General features: G+C 44.3%; 1 protein-coding gene across 2 annotated transcripts in view; it reads right to left on the reverse strand.

The window, feature by feature from the left end:
• Positions 1-25,372, reverse strand: part of LOC140478698 (sodium/hydrogen exchanger 9-like) — a 480,261-nt gene that overhangs the window by 109,354 nt on the left and 345,535 nt on the right. For both annotated transcript variants that reach the window (XM_072572000.1, XM_072572001.1), the window contains exon 13: positions 2,622-2,670. In XM_072572000.1, coding sequence (XP_072428101.1) covers positions 2,622-2,670 — 49 coding nt within the window. The remainder of the gene's footprint in view (positions 1-2,621; positions 2,671-25,372) is intronic.

Raw genomic sequence — 25,372 nt, forward strand, 5'->3', positions numbered from 1 at the left:
TACCAGAGGCTGACTATTAACATGTACTAAACAAGATTAGAGTGTACAAAATTAAAAATCACACAACACCAGGTTATAATCCAACAGGTTTAATTGGAAGCACAAGCTTTCGGAGTGCCACTCTTCCATCAAGTGGTTGTGGGGGACATGATTGTACGACACAGAATTTATAGCAAAAGTTTACAGTGTGATGTAATTGAAATTATATATTGAAAAATCCCTTGATTGTTTAAGAGATGCCGGTGTTGGGACTGGGGTGTACAAAGTTAAAAATTACACAACACCAGGTTATAGTCCAACAGGTTTAATTGGAGGCACTAGCTTTTGGAGCGAGGAGCAGTGCTCCGAAAGCTAGTGCGTCCAATTAAACCTGCTGGACTATAATCTGGTGTTGTGTGATTTTTAACTTTGATTATTTAAGTCTCTCATCTGTTCGAATGACCATGTTAGTTTCACTTCTTTCATATGTAAATTACAAAACTTTTTTTAAAAAAAAAGTTACATTCTCAAGTGAACTTAAGCCCTTCATCAAAAGCCCTTTTGCCTGCAACATTGATTCTCCTGCCCCTTGGATGCTGCCTGACCTGCTGTGCTTTTCCAGCACCACTCTAATCTTGACTTTAATCTCCAGCATCTGCAGTACCCACTTCTACCTACATGTACTAAACACTCAATTTGAGCAATACTTTAACCGAGTTTCCAGTTTAATAGCCTATCTATGGGTTTCCAGATGCCAATGAAAACAAGGTGAGAACAAAACAGTGATTCAGAGTCTGATCCAATCTTAAGGAAGTGCTGCACGGAAACACGTGGTCCTTCCCACGCTGGGAAAGTGCTCGCTCTAGAGTACTTTTGCTGAGAGTTTCCTTTCCACACTTTGGAGATTTTTCTGAAACACATCAGGCCGGGTGGTGGTACCTTGGCTGCATGAGATATGACAAATGTCAGCAGAGAAACAACAATGGCCTACCAGTCAGAGACCTGGCACTGGATGGGCAGGTTTCCAATCTAACGGGACCTTTCCTGAATCTGGGAAGTTTTCAAAAATTTAAAACAATGCATCAATGATCTCACTAACCAATTCTTGTAAAACCCTCGGCTGAAATCAATCAGGAGCCAGGAACCTTGGGTCAGCCTGTGGGTCAAACTGCTTATGCCACTGCACTGACTATTTTGATTTTGCTGAGTTCCTGTATTCCTTCCATTTCCAGATTTATTGTTGTCTCTGGGATGTATCATCCATACCCTATAGTGAAGACTGATGCAAGACAACAGTTCAATACATCTGCCATCTCCTCATTTTCCAGTATCAGTTCTCCAGACTCACTTTCACAACTCAATTTTTAGATTTTTAAAAATACTGTTAGAAACTCTTACCATCAGTTTTTGGTATTCCTGGGTAGCTTTCTCTTGTACTCTACTTTGTCCTCTCATTAATGTTTTTGTCACTTGTTTGTATCCTTTACATGGGCGTGTCTCTTGCCCTTCCTGTGTGAGGGTTCAGTACCTCCTTTGGGATGGCTGAGTGGGGAAACAGCAGCAACTGTTCAGATCCTATTTATGCTTTAGGGGATACCTGCCTAGGTGGATCATAGGGTCACATTGAAAACTGCTGGAGATGTGTCCTTTCCAACCCAATGACTCTTTGGCTCCTGTAAAGTCACCTTCGGCAGTGTATGGATCTCAATTTGGCCACCACCCACCCTGTCACAGAGCTGTACAGCAGGGAAACAGTCCCTTTGGTCCAACTCGTCCATGCCGACCAGATATCCGAAATTAATCTTGTCCCATTTGCCAGTATTTGGCCCATATCCCTCTAAACTCTTCCTATTCATATATCCATTCAGATGCCTTTTACATGTTGCAATTGTACCAGCCTCCACCACTTCCTTTGGCAGCTCATTCCATATATGCACCACCCTCTGGGTGGAAAAAAGTTGCCCCTTAGGTCCCTTTTAAATCTTTCTCCTCTCACCTTAAACCTATGCCCTCTAGTTTTGGACTCCCCGACCCTGGGAAAAAGACCGCGGCTAATTGGCCTATCCACGATCCTCATGATTTTATAAACCTCTATAAGGTCACCCCTTAGCCTCTAACACTGCGGGGAAAACAGCCCCGGCCGACTCAGCCTCTCCCTATAGCTCAGACCCTCCAACCCTGGCAACATTCTCGTGTCGCTTTTTTGAACCCTTTCAAGTTCCACAACGTCCTTCTTATAGAAGGGAGACCATAACTGAATGCAGAATTGAAACTCTTACTATCAAAAGTGGCCTAACCAATGTCCTGTACAGCAGCAACATGACCTCCCAACTCCTGTACTCAATGCACTGACCAATAAAGGCAAGCATGCCAAATGCCTTCTTCACTAACCTGTCTTGCTGCAACTCCACTTTCAAGTAATTGTCATTGGTCACATTATATTAATTTCTTCAGAAATGACAACAGAAGCCACTTACCATCCAAGCAACAAGGCAAATAGTTAGGAAACTGCCAACGGATGGATTATTGAAGACTTTGGAAAAGAAATAATTCTGACTGACAGTCAGAAGTGAACAATGAAGAAGCAATGCCTATCACGAGTGCTTGAACGTTTTATTTACAGTGGTTTATTTTGTACTTACCACACATACACTTTCCCTGTTAAGTTCATCATCTGGATTTACACCCACCCTGTCACACAAAGAAAATGAAGAGAATCAGTGAAAGGATTACTTGGTGATCTAACAGCGTCCTTCAATTTTGAACACAAGTACTGAACATTCCAAATTCTATTGTGGTTGCTGAATTTGACCTCGATTTACTGACAGAACATTAAACTCAGATGCAATTTTCTCCTTTAAATAGGAGGATCAAGTTGTCATGAAAATATCAGGCTCTAACTAGTCACTTAGGAAATAAAAGAGCTTTGAATGAACAGCCAATATCGTGCTCGATGCCTTTTTTTTAAACACGTCTTGTGCCGAGATACTCTCTCTTTTCACCTGCATTAAGAAATTAGCAACATTACTACAACATTCTTTATGTTCTGCTTCAGACAACAACACTGCCATTGCAGCATCTTCTTTCCCCTGTAATGTGCGAAATGCCGAAAGGTTAAGAAAACAGATATAAATCTCATGAATCTCTGTGCTTCTCTGTTTCTCACCTACTGAACATTCCCGATTTTAATTAATAAGGTGAGGCAGTGACCTACTGGGATTATCTACTAATCCAGAGACCCAGGTACTGTTCTGAGGATCTAGGTTCAAATCCCACCATGGTCCAATTTGAATTCAATTTGAAGACACAGGAGTTCAGAGTCTAATGATAATGAAACCACTATCAATAGTCAATATAAAACCCATCGGCTTCACTAATTCCCTTGAGGGAAGGAAGGCTGCTTCATAACTTTGCTTTGCGTACACATGCAAAGGGGAGGTAGTAATGGTATTATCGCTGGATTGTTAATCCAGAGACCAAGATAATGTTCTGAGGACCTGGGTTCAAATCCTGGCATGGCAGATGGTGGAATTTAAATTCAATTTTAAAATATTCTGGAATCGTAGAATCCCTATTGTGTGGAACCAGGCACTTCAGCCCAACAAGTCCACAATGACCCTTTGAACAGTATTCCACCCAGACCCATTCCCATACCCTATTACTCGACATCTCCCCCTGACTAATGCACCTAACCTACACACCCCTGAACACTGTGGACAATTTAGCTTGGCCAATTCACCTAACTTGCACACCTTTGGATTGTGGGAAGAAACCGGAACATCCGGAGGAAACCAATGTAGACACGGGAGAATGCTCAAGCTCCACACAGACAATCGCCCAAGGCTGGAATCAAATGTCAGACCCTGACGCTGTGAGGCAGCAGTGCTGACCACTAAGCCACCGTACTCTGGTGACCAAGAATTCCTTGTCACTGTTTGGGAAAAACCCATCTGGTTCACTAATGTCCTTTAGGGAAGGAAACCGCTATCCTTACCTGGTCTGGCAACACGTGACTCCAGACCCACAGCAATGTGGTGGATTCTTAATTGCCCTCTGGGTAATTATAGAGGGGAAATACATGGCCAGTAATGCCCACATCCTGTCATTGAAGAATGAGGAAATAATTGCTTCCTTCAAGTGACAAAACTCTGAAATTCATACCCAAACCTCTCCACCTCAAGATCTCTTTCCTTCTTTAAAACATTCCTTAAAACTACTCTCTGACTCAGGGTTTAATCCTCTGATCTGTCAATATTTCCTTACATTGGCTCCTTATCAACATTTTGCTTGATAGCATTCCTAAGAACCAGCTTGGAGTGGTTTCCTATCTTCAAGTTGCTATATAAAGGCAAGTTGTGTTTGTCATCGTTGAACAAGAGAACATGGACCATCCTGGTCCTGGTCCTTCATCATCAAAAGTACATGCACAGTTGTACAAAATGAACTGTGTGTGTAATAAAGCAACAACATTAAATTTACCATTTCAAATGGACGCATCTCCATTTATGTTATATGGTATTCTTTACATTTTCAGAGAGAAGGCAGATGCCCACAGTATGGAGAGAAGGCCTTTCCTGCCAAGATGCAATGTTATTTGATGGCATCAGCACATCCGGCCAGGAATTTGCCAAATTAATGTCAGTGAAGTGTGAACTCTCTCTTAATCCTGGCTAAAGCTGACAGGAACATCTGCCAACTGCATGTGTGCAGTTCAATGTGGAAATCCCGAAGTTGTTCTCAGTGAAATCCTGCTTCAACACACACACACAGTGGTTTTGTAAACTTTGCTGACAGAATCAGCAAATGATCAATGTCACAAAGTGAATATAAACTACTTTCTCATAGTTACTGCACTGAAGCTTGATGGAAATGTGAGCCTTGTTCAATCAGGACTAACTGACACTTTCACAGTGCTGTATTAAAATAACTGCGGAATAATTTCTCTAGCCTTGAAAATTAATTTTACTAGTTTAATTTACCACTAATTTCTCAGAAGAAAATTATAATGTTGCAAATTTTTGAAAGAGAACAAAATATAAAGGAACTCTGAAATGTTCCGCGTGCTTTACTCTCTTACTTTTTTAACAATCTCATATGCTTGACTCCAAGTTTATTTTTCTTATGAATTAATTGCAATTAATTTAAATTACTTTTCCTGAATTTTGTATTTCTTGCTTTGCTGCCCGTGAGAATTCTTTAACCTGATTGGTTGAAAGATTGGTCCCCATTCCCATGCTCTGAACCAGCACAGTTCCATTGCAGAAGGTTGTATCGTTCAGACCAACTTTAACTCCCGAAATCTACCTTAATAAGCCCATTAAAGGCCTCAAAAGCATCTGACGTGTGTAGCTTGTTACCACTGAGGAGGAAACTGGGGTCAGTCTTTTAGTGATGGCCTCAATCATGCCTTAACTTCCATAACTGGATTTACACAACTCACCGGCTAACTAACTGCAGGTGAGTGCTGAGGGTGTTTGGAAATATGCATGCCAACCTCAAGTTGCGCAATGTTATCCCCATATTCGTCTGGAAAAGGTGGTGAATTTTTAATGTTAGTAAGGGCGAAAATATGGCAGCATTGCATCAGCCACTCAACATATGTCCAATGTTTCCAAACTCTTGGATGAGTGTAAGCGCTCCTATTTCACTTCTTCAATGCCACATATTGAGGCACTGTCCCAGTTTTGTTTAGGCCTCTACCCTACTAGCCGTAGCCTTGAACCAATGAAGGATGTCAGCTTGCCTCAACAATAGCACTCCCACCTTGGAGACACAACATAAGAACCAGGAGCAGGAGGAGGCCATCTGGCCCATCAAGCCTGCTCCATCATTCAATAAGATCATAGCTGATCTTTTCATGGCCACTTACCTGCCCTCTCACTGAACCCGCTATTCCTTTACTGTTCAAAAATCTATCTTTGCTTAAGAAACATTCAACGCAGTAGCCTCAACTTATTGCGTGTGCAATTCCAATCTCCTTTTTATAGGAAGGATGTTGTGAAACTTGAAAGGGTTCAGAAAAGATTTACAAGGATGTTGCCAGGGTTGGAGGATTTGAGCGACAGGGAGAGGCTGAATAGGCTGGGGCTGTTTTCTCTGGAGCATCAGAGGCTGAGGGATGACCTGATAGAGGTTTACAAAATCATGAGAGGCATGGATAGGATAAATAGACAAAGTTTTTTCCCAGGGGTCGGGGACATCCAGAACTAGAGGGCAGAGGTTTAGGGTGTGGGAGAAAGATATAAAAGAGACCCAAGGGGCAACATTTTCACACAGAGAGTGGTACGTGTACGGAGGAAGTGGTGGAGGCTAGTACAATTAGAACATTTAAAAGACATCTGGATGGGTGTATGAATAGGAAGGGTTTGGAGGGATACGGGCCAAATGCTGGCAAATGTGACTAGATTAGGTTGGGATATCTGGTCAGCCTGGACGAGTTTGACCGAAGGGTCTGTTTCTGTGCTGTACATCTCTGTGACTCTAACTGCTTCACTGGGCAGGCAAGTCCCCAGATTCACAACCCTTTGGGTGAAGAAGTTCCTCCTCAAATCAGTCCTAAATCTGCTCCCCCTTAGAGGGTTTGAGCTATAGGGAGAGGCTGAACAGGCTGGGGCTGTTTTCCCTGGAGCGTCAGAGGCTGAGGGGTGACCTTAGAGAGGTTTATAAAATCATGGAGGGCATGGATAGGATAAATAGACAAAGTCTTTACCCTGGGGTTGGGGGGTCCAGAACTAGAGGGCATAGGTTTAAGGTGAGAGGGGAAAGATATAAAAGTGACCTAAGGGGCAACATTTTCACTCAGAGGGTGGTGCGTGTATGGAATGAGCTGCCAGAGGAAGTGGTGGAGGCAAATGGGACTAGATTAAGTTTGGCTATCTGGTTGGCATGGATGAGTTGGACCAAAGGGTCTGTTTCCATGCTGTACATCTCTATGAATGTCTGACTCTGTGGTTGTTGTGGGATCTTGCTGAGCACAAACTATGTTTTCCAAATTAAAGCAGGATTAACACCTCAAGAAAATTGATTGCAAAGCAGTTAGGGACATTTTAAGGTTCAATAAAGACTTTGATAAATGCACGTTCTTTTGAAAATAATCAGCGTTTAGATTTAAAAGTTGCTTAAAATGGAAAGTGTGCACATTGAAGGGTCTTTGCATTTGCAAAAACAATTTCTCTTTTGCTGCAGTTGAATGTTTTGAGATGTTAAAAAAGAACCTGAAATGAAAAATCTGAACTAGTCTGTAGGTTATCTTGGCAGATGTCAGCATTTTTCTCTGACAAGACACATTTGCAAGTTGCTGAGGAATTTAATTAAGAACCACTGTATTTACAGATCGAAAAACTGCTGACACTATAGGCACAGGGAGTAGCTCAGATGAAAAGATGCTATCAGCACTTCTCCTGGCCTTTTATACTCAAGACTGCATCAGCAACTGAGCAACAGTGACAAAGCAAAGGCTACAACCTGCCCTTGTTCCCTCTGCATGTCTTTGCCCTTCCACGTGTACACTGTATCAGGTACAAAGCTACCTCGGCCTCCTTCTGTAAGCAATGAATATTTATATGCAGGCTCCTCACATCAAAATGTTTCAGAGGGCAAAGACTGAGTTCACACGAGAGAAATAGGAGACACTGAAAGTCTTGTCAAGGTAAACCATCTTGAGAAGGCTTTCAGCAAAAGAAGGAAAATGGTGCGCGAGGTGTTTGTTTACCTCCTATTTGTGAAAATTACACTGAGCCAAAGTACTTGGTTAATGCTTTTCCAGAGCTGAAAACGTGTTGCTGGAAAAGCGCAGCAGGTCAGGCAGCATCCAAGGAGCAGGAGAATCGACGTTTCGGGCATGAGCCCTTCTTCAGGAAATTCCTTTGGCCCTCGATGTTGCACCGACCTGTCATACCAGTCTGAGGCCCATCTAACCTACATTATTCCATGTACGTCCATATGCTTGTTCAAATACGACTTAAATGTACTTAAAGTTGGCGAATCTACTACCGTTGCAGGCAAAGCATTCCATACCCTTGCTACTCTCTGAGTAAAGAAACTATCTCTGACATCTGTCCTATATCCATCACCCCTCAATTTAAAGCTGTGCCCCCTCGTGCTCGCCGTCACCATACTTGGAAAAAGGCTCTCCCTGTCCACCCTATCTAACCCTCTGATTATCTTATCTCAGCTTTATAGAACATAGAACAGTACAGCACAGAACAGGCCCTTCAGCCCACAATGTTGTGCCGACCACTGATCCTCATGTCTGCACCCTCACATTTCTGTGACCATATGTATGTCGAGGAGTCTCTTAAATGTCCCCAATGACCCTGCCTCCACAACTGCTGCTGGCAACGCATTCCATGCTCTCACAACTCTCTGTGTAAAGAACCCACCTCTGACATCCCCTCTATACTTTCCTCCAACCAGCTTAAAACTATGACCCCTCGTGTTAGTCATTTCTGCCCTGGGAAATAGTCTCTGGCTATCGACTCTATCTATGCCTCTCATTACCTTGTGTACCTCAATTAGGTCCCCTCTTCTCCGATGAAAAAAGTCCGAGCTCAGTCAACCTCCCTTCATAAGATAAGCCCTCCAGTCCAGGCAGCATCCTGGTAAACCTCCTTTGAACCCTCTCCAAAGCATCCACATCTTTCTATAATAGGGCGACCAGAACTGGACGCAGTGTTCCAAGTGCGGTCTAACCAAAGTTTTATAGAGCTGCAACAAGATCTCACGACTCTTAAACTCAATACCCCTGTTAATGAAAGCCAAAACACCATATGTTTTCTTAACAACCCTGTCCACTTGGGTGGCCATTTTAAAGGATCTATGTACCTGCACACCAAGATCCCTCTGTTCCTCCACACTGCCAAGAATCCTATCCTTAATCCTATAAGACCATAAGACATAGGAGTGGAAGTAAGGCCATTCGGCCCATCGAGTCCACTCCGCCATTCAATCATGGCTGATGCGCATTTCAGCTCCACTTGCCAGCGTTCTCCCCGTAGCCCTTAATTCCTCTAGACAACAAGAACCTATCAATCTCGGCCTTGAAGACATTTAGCGTCCTGTACTCAGCTTTCAAATTCGACCTTCCAAAATGCATCACCTCGCATATATCCAGGTTGAACTCCATCTGCCACCTCTCAGCCCATCTCTGCATCCTGTCAATGTCCCGCTGCAGTCTACAACAGCCCTCTATACTGTCAACGACACCTCCAACCTTTGTGTTGTCTGCAAACTTGCTGGCCCATCCTTCAATCCCTTCATCCAAGTCATTAATAAAAATTACAAACAGGAGAGGCCCAAGGACAGAGCCCTGTGGAACACGACTCACCACAGTCTTCCAGGCAGAATATTTTCCTTCGACTACCACTCGCTGTCTTCTGTTGACCAGCCAATTCTGTATCCAGACAGCTAAGTTCCCCTGTATCCCATTCCTCCTGACCTTCTGAATGAGCCTACCAGGGGGAACCTTATCAAATGCCTTGCTAAAGTCCATATACACCACATCCACAGCTCGACCCTCACCAACTTTTCGAGTCACATCTTCAAAGAACTCGATAAGGTTTGTGAGGCATGACCTGCCCCTCACAAAGCCGTGTTGACTGCATTTAATCAAGCCATGCTCTTCCAGATGCTCATAAATCCTATCCCTCAGAATCCTTTCTAACACCTTGCAGACAACAGACTTATTGGTCTGTAATTGCCGGGGATTTCCCCATTTCCTTTCCTGAAGAGAGGAATTGCATTTGCCTCTCTCCAGTCCTCAGGTACGACTCCAGTGGAGAGCGAGGATGCAAAGATCTTCGCAAGTGACGAAGCAATTGCATTTCTTGTTTCCCAAAGCAACCGAGGACAAATCTGGTCCGAGCCTGGCGACTTGTCAATCTTAATGTTTGACAAAATTTTCAGCACATCAGCTTCCTCTATCTCTATCCATTTCATCATGCACACCTGCTCTTCAAAGGTTTCATTCACTACAAAGTTCATTTCTTTCGTAAAGACAGAAGCAAAAACCTCATTTAGAGCTTCCCCTACCTCCTCAGACTCCACACACAAATTCCCTATGCGATCCCTGATCGGCCCTACTCTTTCTTTGACCATTCTCTTATTCCTCACATAAGTGTAAAATGCCTTTGTGTTCTCCCTAATCCAAAGCCTTTCTCGTGCCCCCTCCTGGCTCTCCTCAGACCATTTTTGAGCTCCTTCCTCGCCTGCCTGTAATCCTCTAGAGCTGAGCTTGACCCTCGCTTCCTCCACCTTATGTAAGCTACCTTCTTCCTTTTGACGAGAAGCTCCACCGCTCTCGTCATCCAAGGTTCCTTTATCTTACCACTTCTTGCCTGTCTCAGAGGGACATATTTATTCATCACTCGCAACAACTGTTCCTTAAACAGTCTCCACATGTCTATAGTGCCTTTGCCATGGAACAATATCTCCCAGTCCATGCTTCCTAACTCATGTCTAATCGCATCATAGTTTCCTCTTCCCCAATTAAATATCCTCCCATTTTGCCTAATCCTCTCCTTCTCCATAGCTATGTAGAATGTGAGGCAGTTGTGGTCACTATCGACTCTATCTATGCCTCTCATTATCTTCTATACTTGAACCCAGACCTCCTGGGTCAAAGGTAGGGACACTATTTTTACATCACAAAAGTCCTTGAGTATAATTAACTATTTGATACCTAACAGCTGATTGTTTAGTTACCTTTAACTACTTTGTATCCCTCACCCAACAACTGAATTAGATACAGAGGGTGGTGAGAAAGGGAATAAGGAGTGGGGGTGTGTGTGGGGGGGGAAGGGGGTTGGGGGGTGTGGGGGGTGGTGACAACTGATACTTTACTGGATAATGAGGTAAAGACACATGAGTTATTTAGTTCTCATTCCCTTGATGAAGGGGGACACAGTTGTGGGATTGGAGTCTAGACAGAGGGTTCTGTTTAATGGACACAGTGGGTCTTGGCCACTGAGGTGCAGATTTGACCAGAACCTCGTGTGGTCTCTTCCAGGGAAGGCCGGTCATGTTAAGCACTGTTGGACAGGACTGAGTCGTACCTTTCCCCTCACGTAATCTATCGGTAAAATTCCCATTCTGCTGAATGGATGGCAGCTATTCTATTGAAGGGCAGTATCAGTGGGGAGGTGGGCTACGGCTGGAACAACCCCCTCTCGAGGTTCGGGGCCAGGCAGAGGTGAGTGATGGCTGGAGGGGTATCGTGCAGGAGGGGAATTGAGGAGGAACATTTAAAGTCCTGGAATTCCCTCCCTAAGGGCACCTACAGCACATGGGCTGCAGCGGTACAAGGTGGAAGGTCAGCTTCACCTACTCCACGGCAACGAGGGATGGGCAATAAATGAGGGACACGCACAGACTGAGTGAAATAAAAAAAAACAGGTTCTGCCCAGTTCCACTACGTATATAAAAAAGCATAAAGTGACACAGCATGGAAACAGACCCTTCGGTCCAACCAGGTAAAAACAATGACTGCAGATGCTGAAAACCAAATACTGGATTAGTGGTGCTGGAAGAGCACAGCAGTTCAGGCAGCATCCAACGAGCAGCGAAATCGACGTTTCGGGCAAAAGCCCTTCGGTCCAACCAGTCCATGCCGAACATGTTCCCAAACTAAACTAGTCCCACCTGCCTGTACTTGGCTCATACCCCTCCCAAACGTTCTTATTCATGTACCTATCAAAAGGTCTTTCAAATGTTGTAACTGTACTTGCGCCTACCACTTCCTCTGGAAGTTCATTCCAAACACGAATCACACTCTGGGTGAAAAGATTTCCCCTCATGTTTTTAAAATCTTTCTCCTCTCACCTTAAAAATATGCCCCCTTGTTTTGAAATCCCCCTCCCGAGAGAAAAGACACCTGCCATTAACCCTATCTATACCCTCATGATTTTATAAACCTCAACACAGTCACCCCTCAACCTCCGAGACTCCAGAGAAAAGAGGCCCAGTCTATCCAGCCTCTCCCTACAACTCAAACCCTCCATTCCTCACGACATCCTGGTACACGTTTTCTGAACCCTCCGCAGTTAAATAATCTCCTCCCGAAAACAGGGTGACCGGAACTGGACACAGTATTCCAGAAGAGGCCTCACCAACATCCTATACAACCTCAACGTAGCAGCTGTTAAAGGTAGTGGTGATTGGTTAAAGATAAATACTGGTGCAGGAAGCCTTCAGTGTTTGGAGCACTGGGTCAGGGTGGAGTTCCGCCACCTAATAAATCATGGCCAGGCCCATACCACTGTGGAGTTTAACAAAGAGTGAAAGTTTCTTAGAATCCCTACAGCCCTTCGACCCAGCAAGTCCACACCAACCCTCCAAAGAGTATCCCACCCAAACACATTCCCCATTCCTCTACATTTACCCCTACTAATGCGCCTAACCTACACATCCCGGAACACGATGGGCAATTTAGAATGGCCAATTTGCCTAACCTGCTCCTCTTTGGACTGTGGGAGGAAACCGTAGCACATGGAGGAAACCCACGCAGACACAGGGAGAATGTGCAAACTCTGCACAAACAGTTGCCTGAGGCTGGAATCGAACCTGGGTCCCTGGCGCTGTGAGGCAGCAGTGCTAACCACTGAGCCACCATGCTGCCCCAAGTGCCAACACCTGAGTTGATGAAACTTGGATCTCATGCAGGTGAGGGAAAAACAACCACTGTCCCAGTGGCCCAGTTGCTGCAGCACAACCCAGTAACACTTTCAGCCCAGTCCCCCGTGGAATATGGGGATGGGGTACATGTGACCCAACTTTGGCCAGGCCCTGTCCATAGCTGGCTCCTCACTCAGGGACTGTTCTGTTTCTCCAGCGACAGTCAAGAGGTTGGATCCTAAATCAGACAACCAAAAAAAAAACAAAGTGTACGTGCTACTTGCAATGGGAAAGTAGGAAAATAATAAATTAATGTGTACATCTTCATTCTAATTAGTGAGCTGCTTTCTCCTCCCATTGTAACATCCACCTCTTGAAGTTGTGGCCTCTAACCGTCTGGGAGTTTACTGCCAATTCCAGTAAGTCAGTTGGTTGGGTAATCTGGTGCTTTGTCACATCAATGCAGCATTGCCTCAGTTATTAGAACTTCTGAGCTCACAGAAGCAATTTCCAGTCGATGTTGGTGAAAGAATAAAAGAACAACTTCCTGGCAGAGCTTTAAGACACGGCATTAATGATCTCAGTATCATTGAGTGCTTGTCTATTATTTAAATAGGCAACAGATATTTCAACTGACACCAGTTTAAGGAAATGATGCAATGAAAGTTGGTTGAATTTATTAGGCCAATATATATTTACATGGGCGTGGCATTTCCTCTGTATCTTTTCAACAACAATGGCATATCTTACATCTTGTTTCACACAGGAACAGAAGGTGGCCATGTAACCTCTCGAGTCTGCTCTGCTTTGCCATTTGCGGAGGAGGGAATTTGTTGCTCAGATCCCTTTCTCTGCTCTAGCGCCATATACCTTCATACCCTTCCTTCATAGATGTTCCTTCAGGACAGAGGATGACTTATTTACCGCCCCCCCTACAAAAATCAACCAATTTCTGTGCTCCAATTATCCCAGCATCCACAACCTTTCAGAGAGAAATCTTTATGTCTTTCTATAAATGTAATCAATTTGTATTTTACATTTAACTGAAATTTACTGTTTAATTTCTAAATCGCAGCCAGGGAAATGTAGCTCTTCAAGGAGGTGGTATTTGTTTGGTCTTTCGAGCTTCTTCCACTCTGTAGAAATAGTTCTTTCACTCAGATAAGGGAAAGAAGTTAGTTTAGATTCCCTACAATGTGGAAACAGGCCCTTTGGCCCAACAAGTCCACACCGACCCTCTGAAGAGTAACCCACCCAAACCCATTCCCCTACCCTTTTATCTCCCATCTAACACTATGGGCAATTTAGCATGGCCAATTCAACTAACCTGCAAACCAGACTAAACTCTCACAGACACAGGGAGAATGTGCTAACTCCACACAGACAGTGGCCACAGGCTGGAATCGAACCTGGGTCTCTGGCGCTCTGAGGCAGCAGTGCTAACTACTGAGCCACTGAGCCGCCCTATAAGATAGTCGTTTGGTAATTATCCGGTAGGCAGCTACCATCGATTCTATTCCCTTGGTTTAAAATCATACAAGAACAGGAACTGGTGCAGGATTAAACAATATTGTAATATATACCAGTCGCTTGTCTCTAATACAAGAGCAGCACCTATGGTTTGTTAACATTATGGTGACACAACAAAGAAAAAATAATTAAATAAAGTAATTATGTAGTTAAATAAAACACATCAAAGACAGCAGTACAGGTGATGTGTCACAGCTGCAATGTGTGGGAGTTCCTAGATACCTGAGAGACTCAGGGAACTAACTCTGCTGCCAGTGTTTACTCCAAGAGGTTTGATACAGTAGCAGTTTGCTAAAGGGTGAGTGACGCATCAGACAAGAGGAAGGTGAACTGGATATTTTGGACCAGAAGGGGTGTGGCCTGCTTCAGGGTATGGGCTTGGACAGTGGTTCGAGACTGGGGAGTGTGGCAGGAAGGAGTGGAATCCATGGGATAGGAATGCACAAACCTCCGCCTTTGCAACGGTCAAATACCTTTGAGATCTTTCAACTTGTGTGGATGAGAGGGAGCCACACATGGAGTTAGCTAATTGACCATGGCACTGCCGCGCATGCAGGTGGAAGAAGCAAAACACAATATGGTGGGAGAGATGAACCGTTGTAGTGAGGGGGGACTAACTCTGTTCTCTGCAGCAAAGAATGGGTGCCCAAAACGTTCTCTAGCCTGACTGGTACCTGGGACCAGTACGTCTGCTCAGAGCTAGAGGAGAACATGCAGGTGGGAGGATCCAACTGCCGTGGCTCATGAAGGTATCAACACCACCAGGCAGGGTAAGGAAGGAAGTCTTGCTGAGTTAGTGAGAGGACCCACACACAGAACTAAGAAGCAGATTCTCTGCGTTATTATCTGAACCTTGAGCATCAGTGGAACTTAGTCGAGGAATTAGTGCGTGACTCAAAGATGGGTTCTGGAGAAGTGGGTTACTGATACATGGAGAGAGGGGGCCTATTGGTGATGTCACTGGACCAGTAACCCAGAATCTCAGAGGATGTAGGTTCGACTCCCATCATGGCTGATGGTAAAATCTGAATTCAGTAAAGAGCTTGGCTGATGATGTGCATGTAATTATTGGTGATTGCCCCTTCAGATAAAACCCTGGTTCATTCATGCCCTTTAGGGAAGGATGGTTTTTTTGCATGGTTAGCATCCATAGTAAGGTGGTTGAAGTGTCCTCTGAAATGGCCCAGTAAGCCCCTCAGTTCCAGGCCAATTGGGAATGAGCAATAAATGATATTGCCAAGAAGGCCCAGATCCCATGAGCAAATTGCCAAAAAAAAAACTTAGAGGAAAGTTGGTTGTGCTGTTAGGATGACTATACATGAACTGTGCTGAGACCAGTGTTTTAGCAAGTCAAATAACCAGGGAAATAGAGAGGCTTTTGGACGGAATAGTGGGATCAAATTTCAGAAGATTTTTTTTTGTTGTTTGGCAATTGATTACAAAAAATAGGGAGGTTATGCTTCATATATTCACAGCGTTGGTGAGATCACAGCAGGAGGACTATGTTCAGGAGGACTATGTTCAGTGCTACTCCCTTATGTAAGGAAGAAAGTCAACCATAGAACAATACAGCACAGAAGCAGGCCCTCCAGCCCATGGTGCTGTGCCAAATATGACACCAAGGTAAACCAATGCCTTCTGCTCGCCCATGGTCCAGAACCCTCCATTCCTTGTGGATTCACATGCTTCATTAAAAGTCCCTTAAACACTCCTATTGTATCTGGCGCCACCACCACCGTTGGCAGTGCATTCCACACTCCTACCACTCTCTGGGTTAAAACAAACTTACCCCCCTCATGTCTCCTTTGAACTTTCCTCCTCTCACCATAAATGCATGCCCCCTAGTATTAGGCATTTCAACTCTGGGAAAAATATTCTGACTATTAACCCAATTTGTGCCTCTCATAATTTTATAAACATCTATCAGGTCTCCCCTCAGCCTCCTCCACTCCAGAGCAAACAACCCGAGTTTTTCTAGCGTCTCCTTGTAGCTCATACTCTCTAATCCAGGCAGTATCCTGGGAAACCTCTTCCGCACCCTCTCCAAATCCTCCACATCCTTCTTGTACTGTGCCAACCAGAACTGAACACTTTACTCTATGTGTGGCCTAACCAAAGCTATGAAGCTGTAACAGAACAACCTGACTCTTGGACTCAATGCCCAACCAGTAAAGGCAAGCGTGACATACACCTTCTTTACCACCCTATCGACTTGTATGGCCACTCTCAGAGAACTATGGACTCAGACCCCACGATCCCTCTGTACACCAATGCTGTTCAGGGTCCTGCCACTAACTGTGTACTTTTCCTTCACATTTGATCTCCCAAAGTGCAATACCTCACATTTACCCAGATTAAACTCCATGAGCCATCTCTTGGCCCATACCAGAAACTGATCTATATCCCGCTGTGTCCCTTTGATAATCTCCTACAGTATCCTCAACTCCACCGAGCTTTATGGCATCTACAAGCTTACTAACCCACCCATCTACATTTTCTTTCACATCATTTATATATATCACAAAGAGCAATTTGGTGGTAGGGATGAACTGTTGTAGTGAGGGGGGGGGAGTAACTCTGTTCTCTGCAGCAAAGAATGAGGTCCCAGTACGGATCCCTGCGGAACACCACTAGTCATGGAGCTCCAACCTGGAAACACCCTTCCACTACTACCCTCCGCCTTCTACAGACAAGCCAATTCGGAATCCACACGCATCTCAATCTTTTTGATGAGCCAAATATGAGGAACCTTGTCGAAAACCATATTAACTCTATCCGCAATCACCTTTGTCACCTCCTCAAAAGAAAACGATCTGGTTAGTCAGACATGACTTGCACCGCACAAAGTTGGGGAGATGGGAGGTGGAGGCTGCTTTATGAAGAAAGGTTGGATAATCACAGGAGTAAGAGGTGAGTTGACTTAAACATAACATTTTGAGGGATTGTGACATGGTGAAGGTGTAAAGGCTGTGTCTGCTTGTCTAAAACAGGGAGTCATGGTTTTAAAACATAGGGTGACCCAGTTACACCAGAGATGAAGCAAAATCTTCTTCTCTCAGATGGTCAAGGGCCTTTGGAACTCTCTTCCTGAAAAGACAGTGGAAGCAATTTCTCTGAACATTTTTATGTCAGAGGTAGAATTGTGGAATCATAGTTACAGAATGGAAGGAGGCCACTCGATCCATCACGTCTATACTGGCCCCCAAAACAGTGACCCAGCTAGTCCCATTCTTCAGCCCTATCTCCATAACCCTCGAAATTCATCACATTTTCAAATATACATCCAGCTCTCTTTTGAAACCTTAGAAAAGGTTCTTCGCAAACATGAGATGAGGGTGAAGTGTTATCAGGTAGAGGCAGGAATATGGAACCTTGCTCGAATAACAGAACAGGCTTCAGAGACTGAATGGTCCTCTCCAAATCCTAATGCCTATATTTGTATCTTCTTTCCTAATACACGCAAAAGGAATTGAACAATTCTGGAAGATTAATGGAGTGCAAGTTAGAGAAAGTCTTACTAACAGTGTATCAGAACCATAGACTGTTCTCTCATTAAAGAGAGAGAGAGAGAGGGAGAAGGAGAGGGAGATGGGGAGGGAGAGGGAGAGAGGGGGAGGGGGAGAGGGGGAGGGGGAATTGAACCTCAACTGTTGGTGTCGGTCTGCATTGCAAACCTACTGTCCAGCTAACTGAGCTCATAAAGATTCGCACTTGCTTGTCATATTTACTCAAAGTACCTCACATTGTTTGAGGTGCACTGAGAGAGAGGAAGGTAATGCCATTTAGCTGTAACCGTATTGGTCTACAGGAAGGGTGTTTCTGATGATGACCTTTTGTGTCGGAAGCAGTGTTGTGTTTTTTTTAGAAATGCATTTGCTGCCAACTTATTGCTGCTATCTTTAAATACTGTGGCGCCCTGGAAATTAATGCAGTCATTGCATGCTGTGGATTAGACTTAATGAAGTGGTGATACACTGTCCCCAGGAGCCCTATATGGGTTGTTATATTGGAAAGGGGCCAGTGGACAATGATTACTTTCTCTCAACCTGATCGCGCAACTTCTTTATTTCTCTTCCGCACGAACCTTCAACATCCATGCATTTTCCAAAAGCTTTGTCATGCACGATGGGTGTGTGCAGATCCTTGGAATGCCACCATAAACAACAAGGCCAATGTTGGTCATGACTGTTGAAGATATTGTTCAGTTCTGTTAATTCTGCTTCTGAGTCCAAACACCTCATACGTCAACAGAAATACTGAATGTAATCACACTATCTCAGCGAGTCACCTGAAGGAGTTCATTAAGATAGGTCATGTTGTGGTTGTACAGGACATTGGTTAGGCCACTGTTCGAATATTGTGTGCAATTCTGGTCTGCTTCTTATCGGAAAGATGTTGTGAAACTTGAAAGAGTTCAGAAAAGATTTACAAGGATGTTGCCAGGGTTGGAGGATTTGAGTTATAGGGAGAGGCTGAACAGGCTGGGGCTGTTTTCCCTGGAGCGTCGGAGGCTGAGGAGAGACCTTATAGAGGTTTACAAAATCATGTGGGGCACGGATAGGGTAAATAGACAAAGTCTTTTCCCTGGGGTCAGGGATTCTAGAACTAGAAGGCATAGGTTTAGGGTGAGTGGGGAAAAGATATAAAAGAGACCTAAGGGGCAACTTTTTCATGCAGAGGGTGGTATGTGTATGGAATGAGCTGCCAGAGGAAGTGGTGGAGGCTGGTACAATTACAACATTTAAGAGGCATTTGGATGGATATATGAATAGGAAGGGTTTGGAGGGATATGGGCCGGGTGCTGGCAGGTGGGACTAGATTGGGTTGGGATATCTGGTCGGCATGGACGGGTTGGACCGAAGGGTCTGTTTCCATGCTGTACATCTCTATGACTCTATGTTTGGCACAGTATCGTGGGCTGAAGGGTCTGTTCCTGTGCGGTACTATTCTACATTCTATTGCTCACTCCTCACAAGCTTCTATACAGTTTATCACTGTTACCAGGAGCCTTATGTGATTTCCCATTGCAATGTTATATTGGAAAGAGACCACTGGTCAATGATGACATTATCCAAACCTGATCGTGCAATTTTCTTTCACCTACATAACTGGAGTTTTCTTTGCCTTTTAACAGTAGCAGCAACTTTTCTTTCAGTAAATACGGAACAGAATGTGTAAATAATCAGCAGCCTCCAAAGGATCGTGATCAAGCAGGGAGGCGAAGCCTCTTCCCCGAAAGATCCCTGAGGTGTTGTAACCTGTTTATCTTGCCTGTTTTTGTATCTCTGTGTGTGGATTAGAACTGTTTATCTTGCAAAATGTTCCAATGACCAGGGTTCATGCAGACTGACATATCACCAAGCACTGAATCTAGAGGGAAAAGCTTTGGATAAGTTGGTGTTCTCACTTAAACACCCAACACCACATTCAAGATAAACAGCCGCACGACACTAGGTTAAGTAAACCTGTTGGACTATAACCTGGTGTTGGTGACTTCTGACCTTGTTCACTCTAATCCAACACCTCCACATCACAGATTCAAGATACTTTCTCTTCAGCCTGATGAGAGATATTAAAATACACTTCTAGAGCAGGTAGGACTTGAAGTCAAGCCTCCTCGTTCAGAGATAGGGACATTACCACTGTGCTACAAGAGCTAACACCAACCAGCTATACCTGAAGTTCTCTAAGCCTGATAAGACACTCTCTCGCGCATTAAAGAAACCATTTCTGGTAATATCCCAGCTAAATAAATAAGCTTCTCCTCTATACCAACTCTTAAAATGTTTGTGTGCCTCCTGAATAAAATTATTGCTCTTCCATCGATGACTGATAATCCCTTCCACACGCTGAGTAAATCAATCCTGCTAATCTCTTCCTGCATCCTAAATACACTTGTCCAGGTAATCCTTCTAAATACATGGAGCTGGGCAGTCCAAATAATTTACTCATTTAAACCAATAGATCAGGCCAGAAAATCCTCCCACGCATGTTAAATGAAACAGGCTTCGGAATGTCCTTTCGGGTTATCTCACATGGCTGATAATCCCCTCATGTTGCAAAATAATACAGTCCTGATCATCCCTCCAGAAACTAAATCAATTTTGAGACACCCTTGGGACTCTCTTCATCCTTTCAGACACCGGGAACACCACAGGATTAAAGTGACCAAGGAGAAAGGAATCGGTTGTTTTGAACAGGAGAAGAAAATAAAAGTCAAAATAGATAAAAGCAACTCTGGATCTCAATCTGACATGATGATTAATGATGATGAAACACAGAAACTAATGCAGGAGCAGGCCTTTCAGCTCCTTAGGGCTTCAATTTAATATGGTCATGGCTAACGGCCCACCCATATCCCCACTAATATCGAGAAACATATCCATCTCTCTTGAATATATTCAGTGATTTTGCCTCCAGTTTGCTGTGGCAGAGAATCCCACAGGTACACTACCCTCCAAGTGAAGAAAGGTTTCTTCATCTCAGTGCGAAATGTTCTACCCTTTATCCAGAGACTGTGTTTCTAGATTCTAGACTTCCCAGCAATGTAAAGCATCCTCTCTGCATCTAATCCAGCCCTGATAGGGAGATTAAAACTGTACAAAATACACCAGGTCTGGTCTCACCAAGACCGTCTCCAATTCCAGTAAAATGTCTGAACTCCAACCCTTTTGCAATGAAGCTCTATATAGCATTTGCCTTCCTAACTGATTGCTGCACCCACCTTTCATTGATTGGTGTACAAGGACACCCAGATCCCACTCTACGTCCACACTTCCCAAAATATCACCATTTCAATCATGTTCTTTTTTTCTGTTTTTCACACGAGAGAGTATAACTTCACACTTGGACACAGTTTACTGAATCACCTACTACCCCACCAACCTCCATATACATCGTATCATCCGTCGTCATTTCTGCCACCTCCAAACGGACCCCACCACCAGGGATATATTTCCCTCCCCTCCCCTATCAGCGTTCCGAAAAGACCACTCCCTCCGTGACTCCCTCGTCAGGTCCACACCCCCCACCAACCCAACATCCACTCCTGGCACCTTCCCCTGCAACCGCAAGAAATGCAAAACTTGTGCCCACACCTCCCCCCTTACTTCCCTCCAAGGCCCTATGGGATCCTTCCATATCTGCCACAAATTCACCTGTACCTCCACACACATCATTTACTGTATCAGCTGCACCCGATGTGGCCTCCTCTATATTGGGGAGACAGGCCGCCTACTTGCGGAACGTTTCAGAGAACACCTCTGGGACACCCGGACCAACCAACCCAACCACCCCGTGGCTCAACACTCCAACTCCCCCTCCCACTCCACCAAGGACATGCAGGTCCTTAGACTCCTCCATCACCAGACCATAGCAACACGACAGCTGGAGGAAGAATGCCTCATCTTCTGCCTAGGAACCCTCCAACCACAAGGGATGAACTCAGATTTCTCCAGTTTCCTCATTTCCCCTCCCTCCACCTTGTCTCAGTCCCAACCCTCGAACTCAGCACCACCTTCCTAACCTGCAATCTTCTTCCTGAACTCTCCGCCCCCACCCCCACTCCGGCCTATCACCCTCACCTTGACCTCCTTCCACCTATCGTGTTTCCAATGCCCCTCCCCCAAGTCCCTCCTCCCTACCTTTTATCTTAGCCTGCTTGGTGCACTTTCCTCATTCCTGAAGAAGGGGTCATGCCCAAAATGTCAATTCTCCTGTTCCTTGGACGCTGCCTGACCTGCTGTGCTTTTCCAGCAACACATTTTCAGCTCTGATCTGCAGTCCTCACTTTCTCTTAGCTGTAGCAGTCACATATTATGAGTCCAGGAGAGTTGTAAGCTTCAGTAAAGAACTCTTCGGACTTTCTCTGAAACCTCTGAATGTTGTCCCCTCCTGCCTGTAAGAATCTGTGTTTGAATTTATCTTTTTGCTAAGGGGTGAGTTTGTGGGATGATACTGAATTGGAATAGTTAATTAGCAATAGAACATAGAACACAGAACATAGAACATCACAGTGCTGTACAGGCCCTTCAGCCCTCGATGTTGTGCTGACCTATGGAACCAATCTCATGCCCATCTAACCTACACTATTCCATTTTCATCCATATGTTTATCCAAAGACTATTTAAATGCCCTTAATGATGGCGAGTCCACTGCTGCTGCTTGTAGGGCATTCCACACTCCAACTATTCTCTGAGTAAAGAAACTACCTCTGACATCCGATACCATTAGCCCTGTACTCTTTATTCGTGTTGCTCTTTCCAAAGTGAATCACCTCACACTTTTCCGCATTAACCTCTATTTGCCACCTCTCAGCCCAGCTCTGCAGGTTATCTATGTCCCTCTGTAACCTGCAAAATCTTTCAGCATTATCCACAACTCCACCGATCGTAGTGTCATCAGCTAATTTACTAACCCATCTTTTGATGCCCTCATCCAGGTCATTTATAAAAATGACAAATGGCAGTGACCCCAAAACAGATCCTTGTAGGACACCACTAGTAACTGAACTCCAGGATGAACATTTCCCATCAACCACCACCCTCTATCTTCTTTCAGCAAGCCAGTTTGTGATCCAAACTGTCAAATCACACTCAATCCCATGCCTCTATATATCTGCAGTCATTGTTTCTACCATTTTGTGTTCTAGCCTACCGTGGGGAGCCTTATCAAACGCTTTACTGAAATCCTTACACACCATATCAACTGCTTTATCCTCATCCACCTGTTTGGTCACCTTCTCAAAGAACTCAGTAAGGCACAACCTACCCTTCACAAAACCGTATTGACTATCCTGAATCAACTTATTCCTTTCTCGATGATTATAAATCCTATCTTTTATAACCCTTTCCACACTTTACCCACAACCGAAGTAAAGCTCACTGGTCTACAATAGTCACTGTATCGGGTCGGTTAAGTTTTCCAATAATTCAGTTATTCTAAATTCTTCTGTTGTTTTTGTGTTTCAAATTCAGTGTTTAAATAAGCTTTATTTTAGTTAAAGCCGAGTGGTTTGACCAGCTGCATCGCACCCGGAACACCCACTTCACATCTGCCTTTAAAATAAGAAAAGAATGAGGGTACCTTCTTAAAATATTTTAAAGGGAGTATGGCCTGATCCATAACACAACCAGAGAGAGATTGAGGGTATGGGGTAGTGCTAATACATATGATTGTGAACATATTTACTCGATACGCCTGGCGAAATTAGCAGAAGAATTCAGCAAGGCACTGCTTTGAACGCTGGAGGTTGCAGACTATTGTTTAGAGGCAGGTGGAAGCAGATAGAACTCAACATGTTTAGCAGAGCCTTGCTATGTGCGTGTGGGGTGGGGGTGGGGGGCAGGTTGGTGTGGAGGGACTAGGTCATGGAAAGCTGTGGAGAGGTGGAGGTGTGCCAGAGGAATACGGAAACAGAACAGGAAGAGCAGGATAAGCAACATCCGACATATTAATACCAACACCATTCTGTTGAGCTAAAAGGACAGGAGCAAACAGTACATGCTCCCATGAGGCAGCTCTGCAATTACAGACAGGGCTGGTCTGATCCATCAACTTTCTGCCCACTCCACGGATCTCAATCCCAAGACTCAGAAAAACAATGCAGTGTTGCTTTAAACAGAATCAATGTTGAAGCATCTCAAGCCCCTTTAGAATTTCAAACACACACAACCTTTTGCAAAGACATTTCTCCTGATTTCAGTCCAAAATGGTCACTATGTATCCTGCACTAGGTTCCCTGGACGTTGAGAACCACCTTGCAATGTTGACCCTGTTAAGGTGAGTCATGAAGAACAATAATAAAAACACGGTCCCACTTCATCTGGAGTACTGCATCTAACTCTGAGCAAAGCGCTTGGAGGAGGATGGGAAGACATTAGCCAGGCCACAGAACAGATTGGCAAGAATGTTTGCAGGAAATGAAGGATTTCAGTTTCCTCGATTGATCAGAGACGATGGGCTGAGCCTCTGAGGAAAACACACTGAAAGGAGGATGTGATCAAATTGTTCCAAACCCTGAAATGTCTCGACAGAGTAAACAGAGAGAAATTGTTCCCATTGATTTAAGATGATTTTAAATTAATCAAAGATGACAAGAGATTTTCTTTTGTGTAGTAAATGAGTAGGATCTGGAAAGGTCCAGCTAATGAGTTTGGTAAAGGTAATTTCAATTGTGTTTTTCAAAAGGGACTTCAATAGACACCTAAAGAGAAATGAATCGGGCTTGGCAGAAGAAGGGGTAGAGGACTAGGACCAGGTGAGCTGCTGTTGCGGAGAGTTGATAGACCAAATGGCCTCTTCTGGTGCTGGAACAATTCTATTATTCTACAGGAGGACGACGTTCTCCGTGCCGATGAAATATAACGGCAATTCAGTTCATTAAGAGTCGTGGGATTTTGTTTTGGGCAAATTGAATCAACAACAAAGCTGACCTGAGTTGTTTGAGGGGCTACATAAACCTGAAGAAGGGCTTATGCCCGAAACATCGATTCTCCTGCTCCTCGGATGCTGCCTGGCCTGCTGTGTTTTTCCAGCACCACGTTTTTCAACTCTGCTACTCTGCAGTCCTCACTTTCTCCCGGGCTACATAAAGCCAATAGCTCCTCCTTTTACCAGCTGGGATGGCCCACATACCATGAGTTCAGTCTGTCTCAACTAGTTCAATAAAACAATGACCTGCATGTTGGTTTAGTGTAGAGGGAACACTGCCTGAACTGAGGCTGGACTTGTTTGGGGAAGGTTTAATGTGATAGCAGGTGTTAGAAATGGGAAATTGAAAAACAACTCAATCTACAATCCTGAGGAATGAGAAATCAAAATCTCCACAAAATAAACAACAGAACTTCATTGTCCCTGAAGCAAATCATTAACTAGTCCCAGGCTGCTTTTGGCAGCAGTTTTGAAGCATAAAGAACAGAAATACCAGCATCTTATTAAAATATATTTGATACATAAGTTGGTACATGAGCTGATCTCTTTTTACAACAGTTTGGATTACATTCATTCGAATGATCCCTGTTTTGGGAGGGATTGTCTCATGACCAAAGGCTAAACAGGCTGGGACTCTACTCACTGGTGTTTACAAGACAGAGAGGTGATCTTACTGAAACATATCGGATTTTTAAGGGGTTTGCCAGGTAACTGCCCAATGTTTCTCCTCATGGGAGGGACTAGGACCTGAAGGCATAGTCTCAGGATACAGATTCGAGACTGACATGAGGAGGAAGTTCTTCTCCCAGAGGATTGAGAATCT

The sequence above is a fragment of the Chiloscyllium punctatum genome, chromosome 6, assembly GCF_047496795.1.
Source record: "Chiloscyllium punctatum isolate Juve2018m chromosome 6, sChiPun1.3, whole genome shotgun sequence".
Taxonomy (NCBI): Eukaryota; Metazoa; Chordata; class Chondrichthyes; order Orectolobiformes; family Hemiscylliidae; genus Chiloscyllium; species Chiloscyllium punctatum.